This window comes from Macrosteles quadrilineatus, unplaced genomic scaffold, assembly GCF_028750875.1.
Source record: "Macrosteles quadrilineatus isolate MER2022 unplaced genomic scaffold, UCM_ALF_1.0 Scaffold_5__1_contigs__length_97177068, whole genome shotgun sequence".
In the NCBI taxonomy this organism is placed as follows: Eukaryota; Metazoa; Arthropoda; class Insecta; order Hemiptera; family Cicadellidae; genus Macrosteles; species Macrosteles quadrilineatus.
In genome coordinates this window covers 30,872,763-30,890,531 of record NW_026542598.1, presented here as the reverse complement: position 1 = coordinate 30,890,531, position 17,769 = coordinate 30,872,763, and the positions used below count along the sequence as shown (strand labels likewise).

Here is a 17,769-nt window from a genome sequence, read left to right as displayed (position 1 = left end):
CAATTAAATCTTTGCACAACTTAGCCGAGATTGTTTGTTATCTTGGGGGATGAGAAATTACCCCCAGAAACTTTTCGTACTTTGAAATTTTATTCCGTTTGGAATAGCCTTCAATTTTCCTACACTGTTTAACAAATTTTACCTAACGTCTCTTTGAACGATCCTTTACAACATTAGCTATTTGAAAAATCCACATCGTCTATTGAATTGAATCGATTTAAATTGAAAACGTATTTTTCATTACGTATACAATGAATACGTAATTAATACGTTCATAGAATAGCATCTAAATATCATTTCAAAACTAAACAGGAAGGGCCTGTTTTAATGATTCTGTAGACTTTACAGAGTTCATCGAAGTCATGAAGAAACCAGGCATTTATTTCAAATTGTGATGTGAGATCTATCTATTATGCTTTTGAGCGTCGTGAAGTGTCCTTGGGTGGATTATGTGTTTAAAATCAAATTCGATGCTTAAATATGGATGGTTCAAAAATTGATGTGTATTCCATTGAACATATAATTCTAAAAGAAATGTGAAAAGCCCAATTAGGCTTGAATTTAAGGTTGTTTCATCTAAAAGGCAAGCTATAAATAGCATACATCAATGTGGCCTAAAATTACTCCTTCCGATTTGAGCTCAAGTTTACGTCTGTGGCGCCGTCAGGGTAGCATAATGTAACAGCTGATATACTGTAACAGCTGATTATGTTTCACCCAAGGGATAAAAAGGGCTACTTTAGCCCCACAGGTATGGATCGAAAACCGCAATTTTTTTATACAGTGTGACAGGTAAAAAAGACAGGTAAAAATCTTAAATCAACCAAAGTAAGTTTTTGACATCTCCAATAAGTAGTTTATTGGAAACCCCCCTCCCCCAGAAAAAATCTAAATTTCGAAAGTTATAGAAGGTAATATAAATGTAAACAATGTGTACAAAATGGGGATACATAGGTAAAATATGTAGTAAAAGACTAGGGGGATTGACACTTTGACTACGTTAGACAACTAGTTGTTTGCTCAGAAATCGGTTCTTGAGGCGGACAGAGAGGTTTGACCCAGGTTTGACCACGCCTAAATATAGGTTCTCATTAAGACACGCATATAGTGATTATTTTTTTATACGTCTCATTCAATTGACAGCATTCGCTGTTACACACTTTTTAGCGAATTTCCCATATAGGGAATAAGCTATTACCGTAGGTCTCCGGGACCGATTTCCTTTTTCCATTTTGGAGTCCACAGAGGCCAGAAACACTCCGTTAAAATTCATATAAATATATATATATGTCCGTTAGCGCGATAACTTGAGCAAAAAATGATGAAATTTTGTACAAACGTGTAAACCTACATTTATTCGAACGAGTTCGCGTACCAGCATGATCGGACTTAGGGAACGCGGGGCTTATGGTGGGTTAAATGGGGTAAAAGTTGCGTTTTACCATTCTCGACCATAAAAACAAAACATTTCTTAATAGCTTTCTAAACCATTTTGAGGAGCTTAAAATGGAAATAATTCAGTATACTGACGTCTTGTTGTAGCCTATGCCTAACGGTTACGGATATAATTTTAAAAGATTTGAATTTAAAATCCCCATTTTATTCTTATGGAGAATAAATAAACTGTTTTTGTAGTGTGTTAGTTTATGAATATTTTTCAATCAAATTTGTTAATTTCGTTTATTACGCTTATTTAGTTTATTTCGTAATTTATTTTACTAAGCTATCGACAGTTAAATTTTAAAAACTCGCCTCACTACCTTTCCTGTAGCAGCAAAGCTATGTACTTATTAAAAATAATATTATTTAAACAAGAAATAAATCTGCCTATTTAAAAGGATTATTTTAGTATAAATCCAGCCAGGTAAGGGAAATTCGCTTAGTTTGCAGGTTTTCTGTGGCGGGGGTATTTTAAATTACTGGATGCAAACAGATGAGGTATGTATTTTTAATGAAAATAACTCGGTCAATTTTTACACGATAACATTACTCAAATAAATGGTTACCTTAACAGCTCTGAATGCTCTTTTTATATTGACAAGCTGTTAGAGATTACCGTTTCCTATGTTACTCTTTGTACGGCACGCACTGTTAAAAAAAGACACCGGAGGACTATATAGTTACTTTTCTTACTCGCGGAGAGAAATAAACTTTTTTGTTGCGATGGACAATGAATACCTTTTTCAGATTTTCAAATACAATTTAGATCGAATATTAAAAATTTTTAAACCAATTTTCAGCAAAATACTACTTTAAATATGTTTGGAAAAACCCCCATTTTTAAAAATGGGAGGGATACACGCAAAATAATATGTATTGTGTTAGTGAACATCTTTTGTAGCCGTAGTAACAGAATATTAATTGTTTAATGGACAGTTTAATAACTTGAAACAAAAACTGATCCACCAACTTGTCAAAACCCTTCCGAAAATGTCTACTTATTTACATTCCCTTGTCCCACTCAATCCAGTTGTCACAACCGTAAATATGATGGAACAGAATCAAACATCCAGGATTTACTTTGTGACAAAACAAACCTTTTGTTTCCTCCGTGATTGAATCAGAATCCAAGAGTTTATTGTATTTGTTGCAAACACTTGAACTTGCATATAGTAACCTTTGAATACTGGAGTAACAATTGTACTATGTTCTAAAGTTGTGTTGTAATTTTATTGTAATTATATAAATTGTAATTTTGTTCATTTTTTTCGATTAGCCTACTTAACTTACATAAACTAAAATATTAACATTTTTCTACTAAAATCCAACATCAACAACTAAATCATAATTGACCCGAACTAAACTTAAAAACTTCAAGACTCAAAAATTAAACTCAGAGGGTTCGCAAAGTATAAACTTAAACCTATTGACGTCACGAGAACAGGTGAGAGCTAGGGCGGACCACACCTCGTGATGACGCGCGCACGCACACTCTCACACGCACACACACCACCTCACCTGGTCTAGCGCATTCCTGGGGTATCCAGGGGATCAGCGGTGCGAGACACCATGAGACGTTATCACTACCGAGAAAAGGGCGAGATACGAGCGACGAGCTACGCGATCGCGGCAGAGAGCTACTGAGCTGGGTCGGGTCGCAGACCGGGCGGTAGCGCCTGCCTCCCCCAGCACCCTACTGGCACTGGCACTAGTGTTCACAATTTCAAATTCAACTTACTGTCACGGTGGTGAATAAAACAATACAATGTCATAAATTACATAGAGCTAAATTAAACTGTGTCATATTTTCAATTACACTGATACACACATTAATACTGTCAAACCCACATTGTACAGGCTACCAAGGCAATACTGTGTCATATACATTGTGTCATTCCAATTACATACTGATACACTGAACTACACTAAACACTGTTTATCCACTACAATATCACTTTGCTACAATGATGCACTTTCACAGACTACCGAGAAATTATAGTGAGACACTGCAAGCTAGAGCTATTGCACTGACAAAGTGTAAACTACAGTTTAAAGTCACCGTTTAAATTGCACACACTACTGTTAAAGTGCTCCCCTAACAATCAAGAGGTCAAAGGTTCGATCCCGAGAAAAGTCAAGAACTTTTTGATGGTTTGAAACTGGACCCAACTGTCCCGGATCATTGGGCGTTATTTAATGATGATGGCCTATGAAACAGCTGATCTTAGTAAGTAACAAAACTACACAGATCATCTTAAAACATTCTACACTCATCCTTCTCTCATATTTTTGAGTACGCACATAGGTGGCGTGTAGTATCTTTATCTCATGATGATAAAGATAATGATAATGATAATGATATTCATTATTATTCGCGTATAAACTATGTCGCATTGACTGTATACTTTATACGCACAGTACTAATCTACACAATCATCTGTATTCCTGCCAAACAAAAGTAGGTATTATTGGATGTAAAAAGAAATAGAATTATTTACGTTTCCCTAAATGTTTTGATCTGAAAAGGGGGTTGCGTTTATATTGTCATCTCGTAAAAATCAGTATGCAGATTTTAGCAATGGAATAACAATCTCAATATATTACAGCATTAACCACTAATCAATAGAAAAATATTTACGAAATATTATTAAACTCTAGGTATTTTTTTTTTATTTATCATGCCACATTTATCATCAAAAATTAGAATTACTAAAGCTTAAAGTAGGTACTAAGTTTGGGGAAGCTTTAAGTACACACTGTTGTATTAAATTCCCTGAGCTACTACAAGCTACTACACAAGTCCTTCAGGGCGGCTTATTTACGGCTCTAGTGTTTTATGTTGAGTCGCCAGCCTAAATATTTACCCAACAAACACTTCTCACATTCGGGTGGAAAAATATCAAACACTTATGGAATTATATCTACAAGACTTTTAGTATTCTTCAATGATTTTGAAGTACAAGCAATTGTTTTAATAAACTCGTGTAATATCAAATATATTCGTGACATGGAATTTAACACTTTTTATGTTAGCTAAATACTTTTTACGAAACGAAATGAATAATTTTAATAAATCTAAATTGCACATCTTGTCAAAATAAGATACAGGCCTAGCTAAAAAATATATTTATTATCAGATTATTCCAATTAAATCGTCAAACGAATATCTTTCAGTTTTATGAAGAATTACCAAAATGATTAAAAGTATAATGACTGTAGAAAATATTGTACGAAATTATATTTTCCTTCAGTAGGCCTAACATTAATTTCAACAAATGTGATACAGACACTTATTCCAAAAATATGACAGATATAATTTAGTTAATAGCATATTTAATATATACTTTGTTATAAATATAAAATGTTTTACTCTACCAAACATATCGTGAAAATAAACTAAACTTTTGCACTAACGCAGCACCTATTGTATGATTGTAAACTGTAGATTAATCTTCTATATTACTTTTGTTGGTACAGCTGAACAAAACAGTTGCTGATCCGTACAGTGAAAATATTGTTAGTGTAAATATATATTAGTGAAATATTTGTACAGTATAATATTATTTTACTTTGGATTTTGCAAGTTGTTCTATACATGTAGTTAATCTAATGCTTGTTTGTTGAGTTTGGTGCTGCTTGAGTAAGATTTGTTGACCAAATATAACAATTATTTAGGATCAATTTTGTTTGGTACACATTACAGTTGACTGGGACGGTGGCGTAGTCCTGTAATCCAGCTACTAGGAGGTCACGAATTCTGGATATTTATAGCGATGAACTGTGGTTGTGATACTCCCTGGTGTGGATTAACGTCTGCACAAGTGAGTACTACGACTATCTACAGTACTATCCTGATAGTAATTCGTTAATTATAAGGGGATATGTAATTCGGATTCCACTATTAACTGTAGGTCCCTTAGTTATCATTAGTTGTGTGTGCTATTAATTAACAGCTGTGTCTAAGGAATATGTCGGCCTTGGTCACTAACAAGACTACAAGATCACGCCACTCATCCCACACTCAACCTTCACTCATATTTTGGTTAAAATACGCACATAGTGGCGTCCCCATCTTAGATGATATTGATTTTATTCTCTTTGGAAAATGTAAAGAAGTTATTTGATTCCGCCAGAAAACAAGAATTACTTAACAAATATTTAAGTAAGTATATTTTTTTTGTAGTTTTAAGGTCAGTAAACTAACCTAAAAATAAAAAAAATAATCACTCAAGCTTTACTGACCCTACAAGCAGGTTTGCCAATAACAATTGCCAAGATAACCAGAATGTATTTACGAGTGTCATTTTCAATAGACAAAATTAATTTTCTTAGATTTTATGCAAGAAAGAAGACAGACAGAACATCGGTTTGGTTTCAAGAATACGAGACAGGCATACACATTTTCATCTTGCACTAATCATAGACGCTGTGGAATCATTTACATAGTCCCATATCCAAACCTTTGTGTGATTTGTCGTCATTAAACAGCAGAAACTAATTATACTGTATGTTCATTAATTATTATGTGTAAATCAATGATTTCCAATTATTCATTATTTCGTCATTAATGTAGACGATTGTTTATTGGCCACAATGAGAGACTTGCAGGGTTTAAAATAAACATGATTTGCATTTGAAGAATTCCTTTAAAACCAGGAAAATGTGTGCAATATTTCAAAATATTGTTAAAAACTACTCGGATAAAGGTACGTCCAATATGAAATTATAAAATAAATAAAACTTAATTTTTGACTCGTTGTGGCCCACCCTTCCCTAAGCCAATTATTGTATTATGGCTCGATTCAAAAGCGATCATTTTCGTTTTCTAAAACTAGATACAACTTTAAGAATGTGATATCTATTAAAGTTTATAGTATAGTCAAATATACAATACAACCTACTTAGGGAAGGTATACGGTGAAATTTATATTTACACATTGATTTTCGGCACTTCCAGAATAATTAACTGTTTTACGCACATGTTCAACCAGCCCGTGAAAATGTAATAACTATACTGTAATACGTTCACCAATTTTAGCATTTAATAGTTTTTTATGTACAACTTTAGCTGTTGTAAATTGTTTAAATAAATAAACATCATATTTCCTACACTTGTATGTATTGTTGACAAAAACTTTAAAAACCGGGAAAAAGGCTTGTAAAAATGTGTTTTTTTTATAATGTATATGGACTAACTAACATATTCCTTGAATCACGTTAAAACCCTTTAAACAATTAATCAATCCCGTAACCATTTTAAATAATCATAAACCTAAACAATTTAACAATTCGAATGATAAGTATAAATCTTAATTTTTTCACTAATAATATGTTTACATCATTAACAGTTTCAAAACATTATTTTTAGATACAACACAACACAACGGCATCAAGTGGGAACCGAATCTCAAACATATTTTTCTTGTTTACAAATTTCCAGAACACGAGATAGGAAAAAGAACAACAAAACTGAAATCACAGTACAGTAGTTGGTGAGAGCGTGGTAGAGGGGTGGAGGGGTGGAGGGGATGTTACTATTCCCTGAAGGGGAGTGTTTCGTTTTAAAACTTATCAGATCTCGGCTATTTAATTAAACGCTGTACAAAATATTATCGTAAGTAAAGCACAGATAGCGACCTAAAGCGGCTTCATTCTGGAGATTTATTTTTTAATCTCAACGAAGAAGGTTGTTACTTTCTTTACATGCCATAAAACCAGCTGTTTACAACCAATTTGGCCCGAATTGCCGATAAACAACTGACTGACTTTGTAGCAAAACAAATCGTGGGTTCAATTGATTTGTTGAGCAAAAATGTATAAACATCGGGCTTAAACAAATATTTAAACGTAAAAAATAAACCTCGATAAAAATCTATGTTTAGATTGATATTTGGGTTTATATATTAGACACAGTCTCAGTTCAGTGCAGTATTTGACTTAGTAAATGAGTCTTAGTAATTAGTACCGTAATAATTATAAGTTATTATTAGTTACTAGTAACGTAATTATTTATGTGCGACCACTGAGTGGCTCTGCCCAAAATCCGCTTTTAGCGAGCCGTGGTATCACCATCGATATAACTACTACTAGTAGTAGTTATATATCGATGGTTATCATATGGATCCTATTAAGCGACGTGACAGTTGCCGAAATTAGCCCATCGAAGAAATTATTAGCCACCCCAGTCGTGCACCCTCGCTACTGGTGAGCCCGAGCGACTGTCGCGCAGCCAGCGGCAGGACTACAAACTGCACCAGCGGGCTATGTTCTCTTATCTATCTTCTAATATATAAAATTCTCGTGTCACAGTGTTTGTCTGCAAACTCCTCCGGAACGACTTCACCGATCGTTATGAAATTTGGTGTGTAAATTCTGTAGGTATGCGAATCGGACGTAAACTATTTCCCCTTTCGAAATTCTTAAAAGGGCTCCGCCCCAGTGGCTCAATAAAATATCTGTTACTATGTTTACTTAATGAAGTGTGAAAATGTAAAGGCAATGGACGATGGAACTGATTAAAAGAACTGGTTTGTACGTATATTAAGTTGTTTGTTAATATTTTTGTAGAGTAGAATCAGAGATGCAATGAAACATATACTGTATATGCTATTACATTTTTTAGTCCTTGATGCTTTGATAATCATATTAGTTTTGTCTGCTGTCTTTAATGCTAAATTATTTGTTTAAAATTTGTTATAGTAGGCCTACGTATAGATATAGTTTCTTTAATATTTTAAAAGACTGTATTGATAAGGCACAGCAATATTTCTAAAGTTTATAACAGCTGACTTAGTTTTGCTAATGGTTTATTGTGAGTGAAGAAACTGAAGATGGAAGGATTTGTGATTTAATGTAAAAAAGAGTGAAATTTAAAAAAAAATGTTCATTTAAATTTAATAATTAGTATTTTTGCAACTTCAACATTGAAATTTAAAATGTTAATAATAAATTAAAAGATATGTAAGATGAAGGTAAATCATGTATGTCAAAGTTTTATTCAAAGATTTGGTCGGTTTTTCTCATCAGCCTACACAAGATTTAAAATTAATCAAAACCAAAATGGGCGCATCCTCTACTTGCCAGATTTAAAAGTCATAACTTAAACGTTTCTATTAAGGCTATAAAAGTTGAATTTTGTTTTTAAAAGCGTTGGCAGATGTGTAACTATTATATGCAACAGATGTATTAAAGATAAAATGTTTCTATTATGTGTCCTCTTCCCGTTGCAAAGCACGGGTACAACAGCTAGTAGGCTATAAATCTAAAACTGATACAGCGTGTAAATATTTGTAATGAAAACGTTTGTGAAATGAATTCAATTTAGAGTTTAATTTGCTATGCAATTAAACACAATCAATAATTTGTTTATGTTTTATCATTGGCTATTGGATAATAGACGAAGGTTTAATCTATAATATACATTAAGTATTAAGTACACACAAATTAAGAAAAAATTAAGAGAGTGTCAGATTTTCGGGAAAAAGTCGGTTTTAATTGAAATTAGTACCTATGTGAGGTCCTTTTAATTCTTATTAATTCTCATAGTGCAACCCCCATTGCTGTAAAAATTACGGGTCAAAAAGTACTGTAGGTAACTTGTATGTTATTTTCCCATAAAAACCCGTAAAGAACAGAAATGGGTCTTAAAAACCCTGTTCTGGTTGAAATTTGTCTGTTAGGGACACATTAGGCCTACCTTTTCTCCATAAGAATTACATTGGAAATTTAAGTTTTTTTCTTCGTAGCATTTTGTACAAATATGCTTCAATTTACAAAAATAGTGATTTAGCTCTACGCGATGGTTGCAATGAAAATCGGACATTTCATGTTTAAATTATAAATTTTAAACACAAATTTTTGAAAAACTTCAAAACCCAATCAAATGTTGTTCCCATTCTTTCTAGGTCTGATTCGCAAACGCATTCAAGTTTATCCAGCCCTACACCTTCATGCCAAATTCAACCAAATTGGACCGAAATTACTCAAAATACTGTTACTCAGAACACTATCTTAATACAAGTTATCAAATGATATATGTTGACTGCTATAATGAACATCATAAAAGTAAATTAGTCATGGTCCTGGTCTTACCCAAGGCTACTGAAAAGGTCGACAGATAGATACATTACACCAAGCTAAAGAACCCTCATTCTCTAGGATTATTGAACTGTTCAGTTTTAAAATATTGTTTGTAATCGTTACAAACTAATAACCGAATTACGAGGATCAAGTTATTTACTTACTCGTTTGTAACAGTGAGCGATTGTTTACATAGTTCTTCGTCCAAGGGTATCTTTGATCAAAGAGTTTAAGCCTGTCACCACGAGTAACTCACGAGTTTTATCTGTCTATTGATACGCACTGTGTTAGAACATCACTCACGAGAATCACTTTATTTGACTAAAAGTATCAAATTAAACAACAAAAGTTTACAACGCACAGAACTCACACAGAAACAAACAACAATAACAACATATTTGACAGGTGTCAGCTGTTTGAATTAAAAGCAGTACCGTCCGGGCGGGTGACGTAATAAGAGCGTTAGGCAACCTCTTTTTCATTAGCCGTGGGTTTTACATTAAGCATACTCCCCTATTGAAATCTAACTGAAACCAACATCAATATTTTAATCTGTTTTTCAGGGAATTAAAAAATACTTAATAGCCAAAACCACACTCAGAACTACCTCAACATTTGCTAACAAGTACTATATAATACCTTTAATACTTAGACATAGTTAGGGGCCAAGTATATGTCCTGCCGATGTTTAACAGAACTATGTTCAAATACTGTCTAGCTGTCATTGGTCAGGCGCCCGATACCACCCGCCTTACCTGCAAGTAGCTAAATTGCCGTCATAGCGCCGTGGTTTTTTTTTTATTTCCTATAAGCCTAATGTATTTCTTGGGCTGCTTTGAAATTATTCACTCGTTATTGTAATTGTTTTAAAATTATCATAAGCTTTAATTTGTATAGCAACTGTGAAGAACGTTAGATTTCTCATCCTTATGGAACAACTGAAGAAAATGTTATTGTCAGTTCTGTCCGGTGCACTGTAGAGGTCGTGTTAACCACCTCGTTTAGCCAAATAAAACTATCTAATCATAAACAATAACTCGTCCCCTAGTTATATAACCAAGCAGTAAAGCACAAATGAAGAAACTACCCCTAATTAAATAGAAACGAAATTTCGTCGACACTAGCGCCAATGTGTCACCGTACATGAACTAGACACGAAAAACGAGCTTCAAAATTAACAATGGGATGAGAAGTCTTCTTGGTGTAATAGCTTAATAAAAAAAGCTATTAACTATAGCTTATCGTTTTCGCTTATGCGCGGTAGGAGCATAGGTGAAATTCTCTAAAAACTGACAGAAAGATAGAGTAAAATCGATTTGAGTTAAGTTTTGTATCCCATTGAATCTGTACAAAACATATAAAACTTATGAGATACCAGCTAATACAGATCCAATTTTGATCGGACCGTAATGCTAGTTTTATTTTATTTTAATTTTAATTAATGGCTTTTGACGATTATAACATTGTGTGGTATAGTTATTCTAATGTTTACAGTACAATAGGTAAATTTATTACATTCACATAGCTGTAATAAACGTTCAGCTTCCGACCCATCAGACCAAAAAACAAATGTAGATAGTTTACATACAGTTTTGATTGATTTGTTGCCTTTGAAAATAAATATAGATATTGAAAACATCAAAACTTCAAAACATAATAAAATACAACGGCTACTTTAAAAAATGCAATAAAATAAACGTAATTTAACATTTTGCTACATTAGAGGATTCTCAAAATGAATGAGATATTTATATTATAAACATTACAAACACGAAGTTCAAAGAGCTAAAATACTAGCATTTAGTTAGTTAGGCCTAATGTTCAGATAATTTTGTATAGGGTCAGCTTAATATTCCATTACATTGGCAATGAAGCGGTGCTGCTTATTTTAACCTAGATTTTAATTAAACATGAGTGTATAAAGACACAATCTATACTATTATATAAAAATTTAATGGTGTCTATCTGTATGTGTATTACTAATAGGTGTGAAAACTACTGAAACAACATAGCTTAAATTTTACAAAAATATAGTTACCATACCAAGGACCATTATAGGACTGTTCACACTTCAATACTGACCGTGGGCTTTGCCCCTTTGGCTTCAAAAGTTCTGAAGTGAGGATTTTAAAAGTAAATATTGATTGGTCACCATGGCTGCAATGAGAATACTCACAATGTTTACATTTGCTTTGACATTTCAAAATAAACAAGAACTGCCAAATTGCATATTTTACTATTTAAGACAGCTGATCTAATGAAATGAAATATAATATTTCAAACAGTTATGTGGTTGGTGTATAATAAAAAAAATTTCAATGTCAATGATTATAGAAATAAATAAACGGTATCAGTATTCTGACACATACTTTCTCCCATAAGTTTGTCAACAATCTTTATCATGTGTAAGCGGTGAGAGTAAATATACGGAAATGGGATTTGTACAATTTTGTTCAGAATTTAAAGGACAATAAAATACAAAAATTTTATCAAAATTGTTCGGGCCATTTTTGGAAAAATCCGATTTTCCGTCATTTTATGGGGTTTTGTATGGGAAAATAACATAATTTACAATAACTTTTGAACCATAATTTTTACAGAAATGGGATTTGTACCATTTTGTTCAGAATTTAAAGGGCTACAACATATTAAATTTTTATCAAAATCGTTCGGGCCATTTTCGAGAGAATCTGATTTTCCGGTTTTTTGTGGGTTTTTATGAGAAAATCCCCATTAAAAATCAAAATTTCAAAAAAATAAAAAAAACGCATGGAGATACCATGGATTAGAACCAACATACCAAATTCCATCGAAATCGGACCACAGGTGTAGTCCCTAGCTCTGTACACATCCAGACAACAATATTTCTAAAATGTATAACAGCTGAGTTAGTTTTGATAATGATTTATTGTGAGTGAAGAAACTGAAGATGGAAGGATTGGTGATTTAATACCGTTACGAAGAAGAGTGAAATTAAAAACATGTTCATTTAAATTTAATTTTAGCGTTTTTGCATATTCAAAGTTGAAATTTAAAACGTCAAAAATAAAGAAAAAAGGTATGTAACTAAGGGAGATGAAGGTAAATCGTGTATGTGAAAGTTTTATTCAAAGATTTGGTCAGTTTTTTCTCATATCAGCCTACACAAGATTTAAAATTATTCAAAACCAAAATGGTGGTATCCACTAATTACCAGATTTAAAAGTTATAACTTAAGCGTTTCTAAGGCCATGAAAGTTTAATTTTGTTTCTAAAAGCGTTGGTGGATGTGTAACTATTATACGCAACAGATGTAAAGATTAAAATGTTTCTATTTTGTGTCCTCTTCCCGTTGCAAAGCATGGGTACAACAGCTAGTTCTCTTATATATTATATTTAACTCACCTTGAATAATGATATAGGTTGACAGTTACCTAACACAACACTGAATTAATTTGATTAAGCTAACACTTTCACCAAAACACTCAAGCACACTAACCTGTTTTTACAAACCCCGACTTGAAAATAAACCGCACTGTATGATTGGACGCTGTGCATTGTTGAACGCGGCCAATAGGCGCAGCGCGTTTTGATGTGACATCATATCAGCTGATTGCTGATCAGCTGAGCGAATATCTTTGCGCCGTAACGTTTCGCTTGTAGATTTATTATCCTTTTCTGAAGATAATTCTATTTAACTAGCCTATATTTTGTCGAGCATATTCGAAATGCGTTTTGTCATTTTAGTTGAGGCTGTTTCGCCAAGTCTAAAATCAATTTAGTTTTGAATTACTAATAAACGGTTGCTTGACACTTGTAGTATATATACTCTAATAAAGCGCAAATGAATCCTAAATACACCCGTCACAGCAAGCCTGCAGACTCGAATTTCCATTTGCCCAATTATATTTTCGCATAATTCCTTAGCTTGTCAGACTTATTCCCTATTTAAATTACTAGGTATAAATTGTTATTGTAGTTAATTATTTACACTGTTTCTTGTTATTGTTATTAATGTTAATTATTTACACTGTTTCTTGTTATTGTTATTGATGTTAATTATTTACACTTTTTCTTGTTATTCCAAATTTCTTACTCATTTATTAATGTTTTCTATTGTATATCTTGTTGCATGTAAATCTTGTCTAATGTATTATTTTGTAAAATGGCGATTGCCGTAGAAATGAATGAATAAATAAATAAATAAATAAATAAATAAACTACTAGGGTTAAGGTGTAAAAACCCCTTAGGTTGGCTGCTACAGAAAAAGTTTTTTCTTATGAGCTTAGTATAAAATAAAATAAATTACCTAACCTAAAAAAAATATATCCATAATCACCGTATAGGGGAACAGTATACTTATTCTCCATAAGACTAACATACTAATTTTAAATTGGACGTTTTTTGGAATTTTCTCCCCAACTATTTAGCTCACAATACATGGGTGCCCACAGGGGGGTGCAAGGGGGTGCACTTGCAAACCCCATGGCTGAACAAATTAGGAAACAAATGTAATAGCTAGTATGATCTCTGATTACATATATTAATTAGACATTTATACAAGTACATTACGTTAGTCCTGACAAAAATTTGTTTTAAAACATCGTATTTTCAAAAGATTTCCAGAGTCCCCTCCCCCTCACCCCAGATTTTTGTTATCTTTTGAACCCCCCTGATCTAAATTCTGTAGGCGCCCATACTCACAAAATATACTTCAATATACCAGTACTAAATTATTTGTATACCGTACTTATTATTAAGCTCCAAAAGATTGTTTGGGAAAATATTGCAAAATGTTATGATTTATGGAAAAAATATGAAAAACTCACTTTTACCCCATAAAACCTTGTCCCAAGTCCATGCTTAAGCTTAATTTAGTCCAAATTTTTTAATTTACTCGTTTGTTCCAAATTTCCTCAAAATCAGATGACATTTACTCGAGTTATCGTGCTAACCGTCTCACACACACATACCTGCAGAATAATAACTTATATAAATTTGAATGGATGATGTTTTGGCCTCTGGAGGATTCAAGGCAAAAATTTAAATCGGTCCCAAGTCTAGGTCTTACCTACCTTGATACCTAAGGTAGTATCTTACTCCCTATTTGGAAAATTCAAAATATTATTTGGGAATTTTGGCAATATACACAAAACAAAAAACTTTTCTAATAACAGTTCGCCGATTGTGCCCATATTTAAGATCCATGCGATAAGATTAAAAATTCCGCCGGCCGAGTTATGGAATGCTTCAGTCCGACATTGCATTGTTCTACATAGAAACTTCAGCTTTGAAGTCTGGCTTTGGCTTTGTTCAAACATTTGTGTTAAGAATTGTTTTGCGAATCTCAGATAGAAACCAAGCTTGTGGCCGGTGGTGTATTGGTTTCTTGATAATAAGTCAACACTAAATGATTTCTAAAAAAACTACTTAATGTGTTTTTTTAGATGTTTAAACATTCTTTTTTTTTAGCTTTTAGCTGAATAGTATAACTGATGTACTTATTAGTTCTCGTCTGATGCTGTGAATGTCGCCTGTTTCATCATAAGAAAAGTATGTAGCTTTTTTAACCCCATCAGCTATTTTGGTCATTGGACTACTTGCTCATTGCAGACGAAAGGAAACATCTGATCATCTAGTCTGTAAAAATATAGGCATATCGCTAGCTTTATTTGCATCCCCACATCATAAAAGTGAGTTGGTCTACTTTAAATATTTGTCTCATCTCAAGCTATGTAAGCTTTTTGTGAGAGCCACCTACACAAGTTTTAGTAATTTAATTTAAGCTTAAATTGTTACAAGTTTGAAGTAACTACCTAAATTAATTGTCTTTACAGCAAAGAGAAGTAAGGACCATTTGATTAGCTAAATTGAAATAACCCTCAAATCATTACCTCCAAAATGTATCAAAATGTTAAAAGGTTTATTGCAATCATTTTGCATCACTAAGTAAAACCGATAAAATAGAAGAATTACCTTATCCAGCCACAGTTGCTGGTATGACAACTAGTTTCGTTCCTTAGAACATCAGGTCATTCTATGCAACCACATCATCAATGTATTAATACATTGTGGTAATATGGTATGTCAAAAGATTCTTTAGAACACTGTCAGAATCACTATAGTAAAAACTAGTCATGTTGATCAAATTATTAAAATTGTATAAAAAGTGATAAAACTGGTTAAAACTGTAAAGGCTGGCCAGCACTGTCTTATCACTGTCACTGACTAAATAAAACTGACTGAATCATGAAGTGTCTTCATCTTCATCTCTCCAGTGCCACCTGTATTTCAGTTTGTTTTGTTCTTCTTATTTGGTACTTCTTTGATTTATAGCTTGTCAATATATGTATCAAATATTTGACTGGAAGGAAGTCTGATCATTTAAAATGTATGTAAAGACACCTCATGATTCAATAGGTTTTATTTAGTCAGTGACAGTGATAAGACAGTGCTGGCTAGCCTTTACAGTTTTATCCAGTTTTATCACTTTTTATTCAATTTTAATAATTTAATCAACATGACTAGTTTTTACTATTGTGATTCTGGCAGTGTTCTAAAAGATCATTTGACATACCACAATGTATTAATACATTGATGATGTGGTTGCATACAATGACCTGACGATGTTATAAGGAACGAAACTAGTTGTCATACCAGCAACTGTGGTTGGATAAGATATATTCTTCTATTTTACCAATTATATATTCCAACCAAGAGTCACAATTAATAACATAAGTAAAACCATTGACTATAAACCACACAAGTTTTAAAGCATTATATGTACATTCATAAATATGAAATCTAGATAAAGAAAGGTGTTGGATTCTGAAAAGGTTGGGGAAATTAACATATTTTATTCTTAAACCTACACAAATTGTCCTAATTGTAAATACTGTGGTACAAAGTAGATTTTAATACTTAGTGTAAGTACTGACCTTACAATCTTCTTACTTAAAAACATTTTAGAGAAGTAGACTCGCACTTCTCTTCTTGAAATCAAAATCATTAGACTTTAAGATAGTTTAGCAGTTTACTAAGCAATTAAAAGTCTTCAAACAGCTTATCGAAATTTGATGGAACCTCTACTATAGAAAAAGGTTTGGTGATTTTTTTCAAGTGAGGAAAGGTTCCTTTCTCAAGATTTACTTGGACGGGTGGTATGTAGGGAGGAACCACTCTTCTATTGAAGAGTTTGAGCCAATCAATTTTCTCAAACCACTTGTGTTCTTTGATTTCTGCGATTCCGAGCCGCAGATTTCCCAACCTCTTTGTCACATCACTCTGTAAGAAACGAGACACAAGATCTGCTAGTTCAGGGGTAAAGTCTGACGGCATGCTATAATCCACCGCGACGATCCTCTTATAGGTCTTCAAGTGGTCTTCATCAGTAAATGGGGATCTTCCTCTGGCCATTTCAAAAGCCATTACTCCGAGAGCCCACCAATCAACAGCATTGGAATACGGATTACCTAATATAACTTCAGGGGCAATATAGTCTGGAGTCCCACAAAAAGTGTACGCCCTTAATTTCCCCTTTAACTCTTTAGCAAAACCGAAATCAGCGATTCTTATGTATCCAAAGTGATCCAAAATCATGTTTTCGGGTTTGAGGTCTCTATGGATTGTGTGACAACAATGTAAGTATTCCAAAGCTAAAACTATTTGGGCAATGTAAAATCTGGATAAGTGTTCGTCGAAACGCTTCTGCTTTTGAAGAAGTCCGAAAAGATCACCTCCTGCTATATAGGGTAAGAGGTAGTATAGGTTTGATGGGTCAGATGTGAAATATTCCAAACGGATACAGAAAGGATGGTTGAGACCCTGTAAGATACGCTTCTCATTCAAGGCAAATTCGATAATATTTTTTTCCACGAGAGCTTTCTTATTTACAATTTTCATTGCGTAGTATGACTTAGTGAATACTTTGTATTTCACCAAAATAACTTTTCCAAAGGCACCCTGCCCGAGAAAGTAGAGGGGCTCGAAGTTGTTCAGGTTCAGTCTATATGGGAAAGGAGTCGAGGATCTTTTTTTGTAATAGGTGACTGCCTTCTTTAGAAACTCTTTATCGTTTTTTATATCCAATGGTCCGAACATAGCTAGTCTTCGATCTGCTGAAAAGTCTATGCTTGAGTTGTTAGGAGAATCCGCCGAGAACGAGGAAAAAATTGCCGTTTCCATATGTTGGGTGTTAAAATAATAAACTTAAATTTAAGTTTGTTTTTTCATCTTTGTAATTGATCAAATTTAACTCGCACATTGTAACT

At 33.2% G+C, this 17,769-nt stretch overlaps 1 protein-coding gene across 1 annotated transcript; it reads right to left on the bottom strand.

Moving 5' to 3' along the window:
• Positions 1-16,386: 16,386 nt before the first annotated feature.
• On the bottom strand, positions 16,387-17,769 carry LOC128995204 (cAMP-dependent protein kinase catalytic subunit beta-like). The gene has a single exon (XM_054420137.1). The coding sequence runs from the start codon at positions 17,681-17,683 to the stop codon at positions 16,544-16,546; it is 1,140 nt and encodes a 379-aa protein (XP_054276112.1). The 5' UTR covers positions 17,684-17,769; the 3' UTR covers positions 16,387-16,543.

Coding starts and splice junctions, on each gene's coding strand:
- LOC128995204 (XM_054420137.1), bottom strand. CDS start 17,683: ATGGAAACGGCAATTTTTTCCTCGTTCTCGGCGGATTCTCCTAACAAC.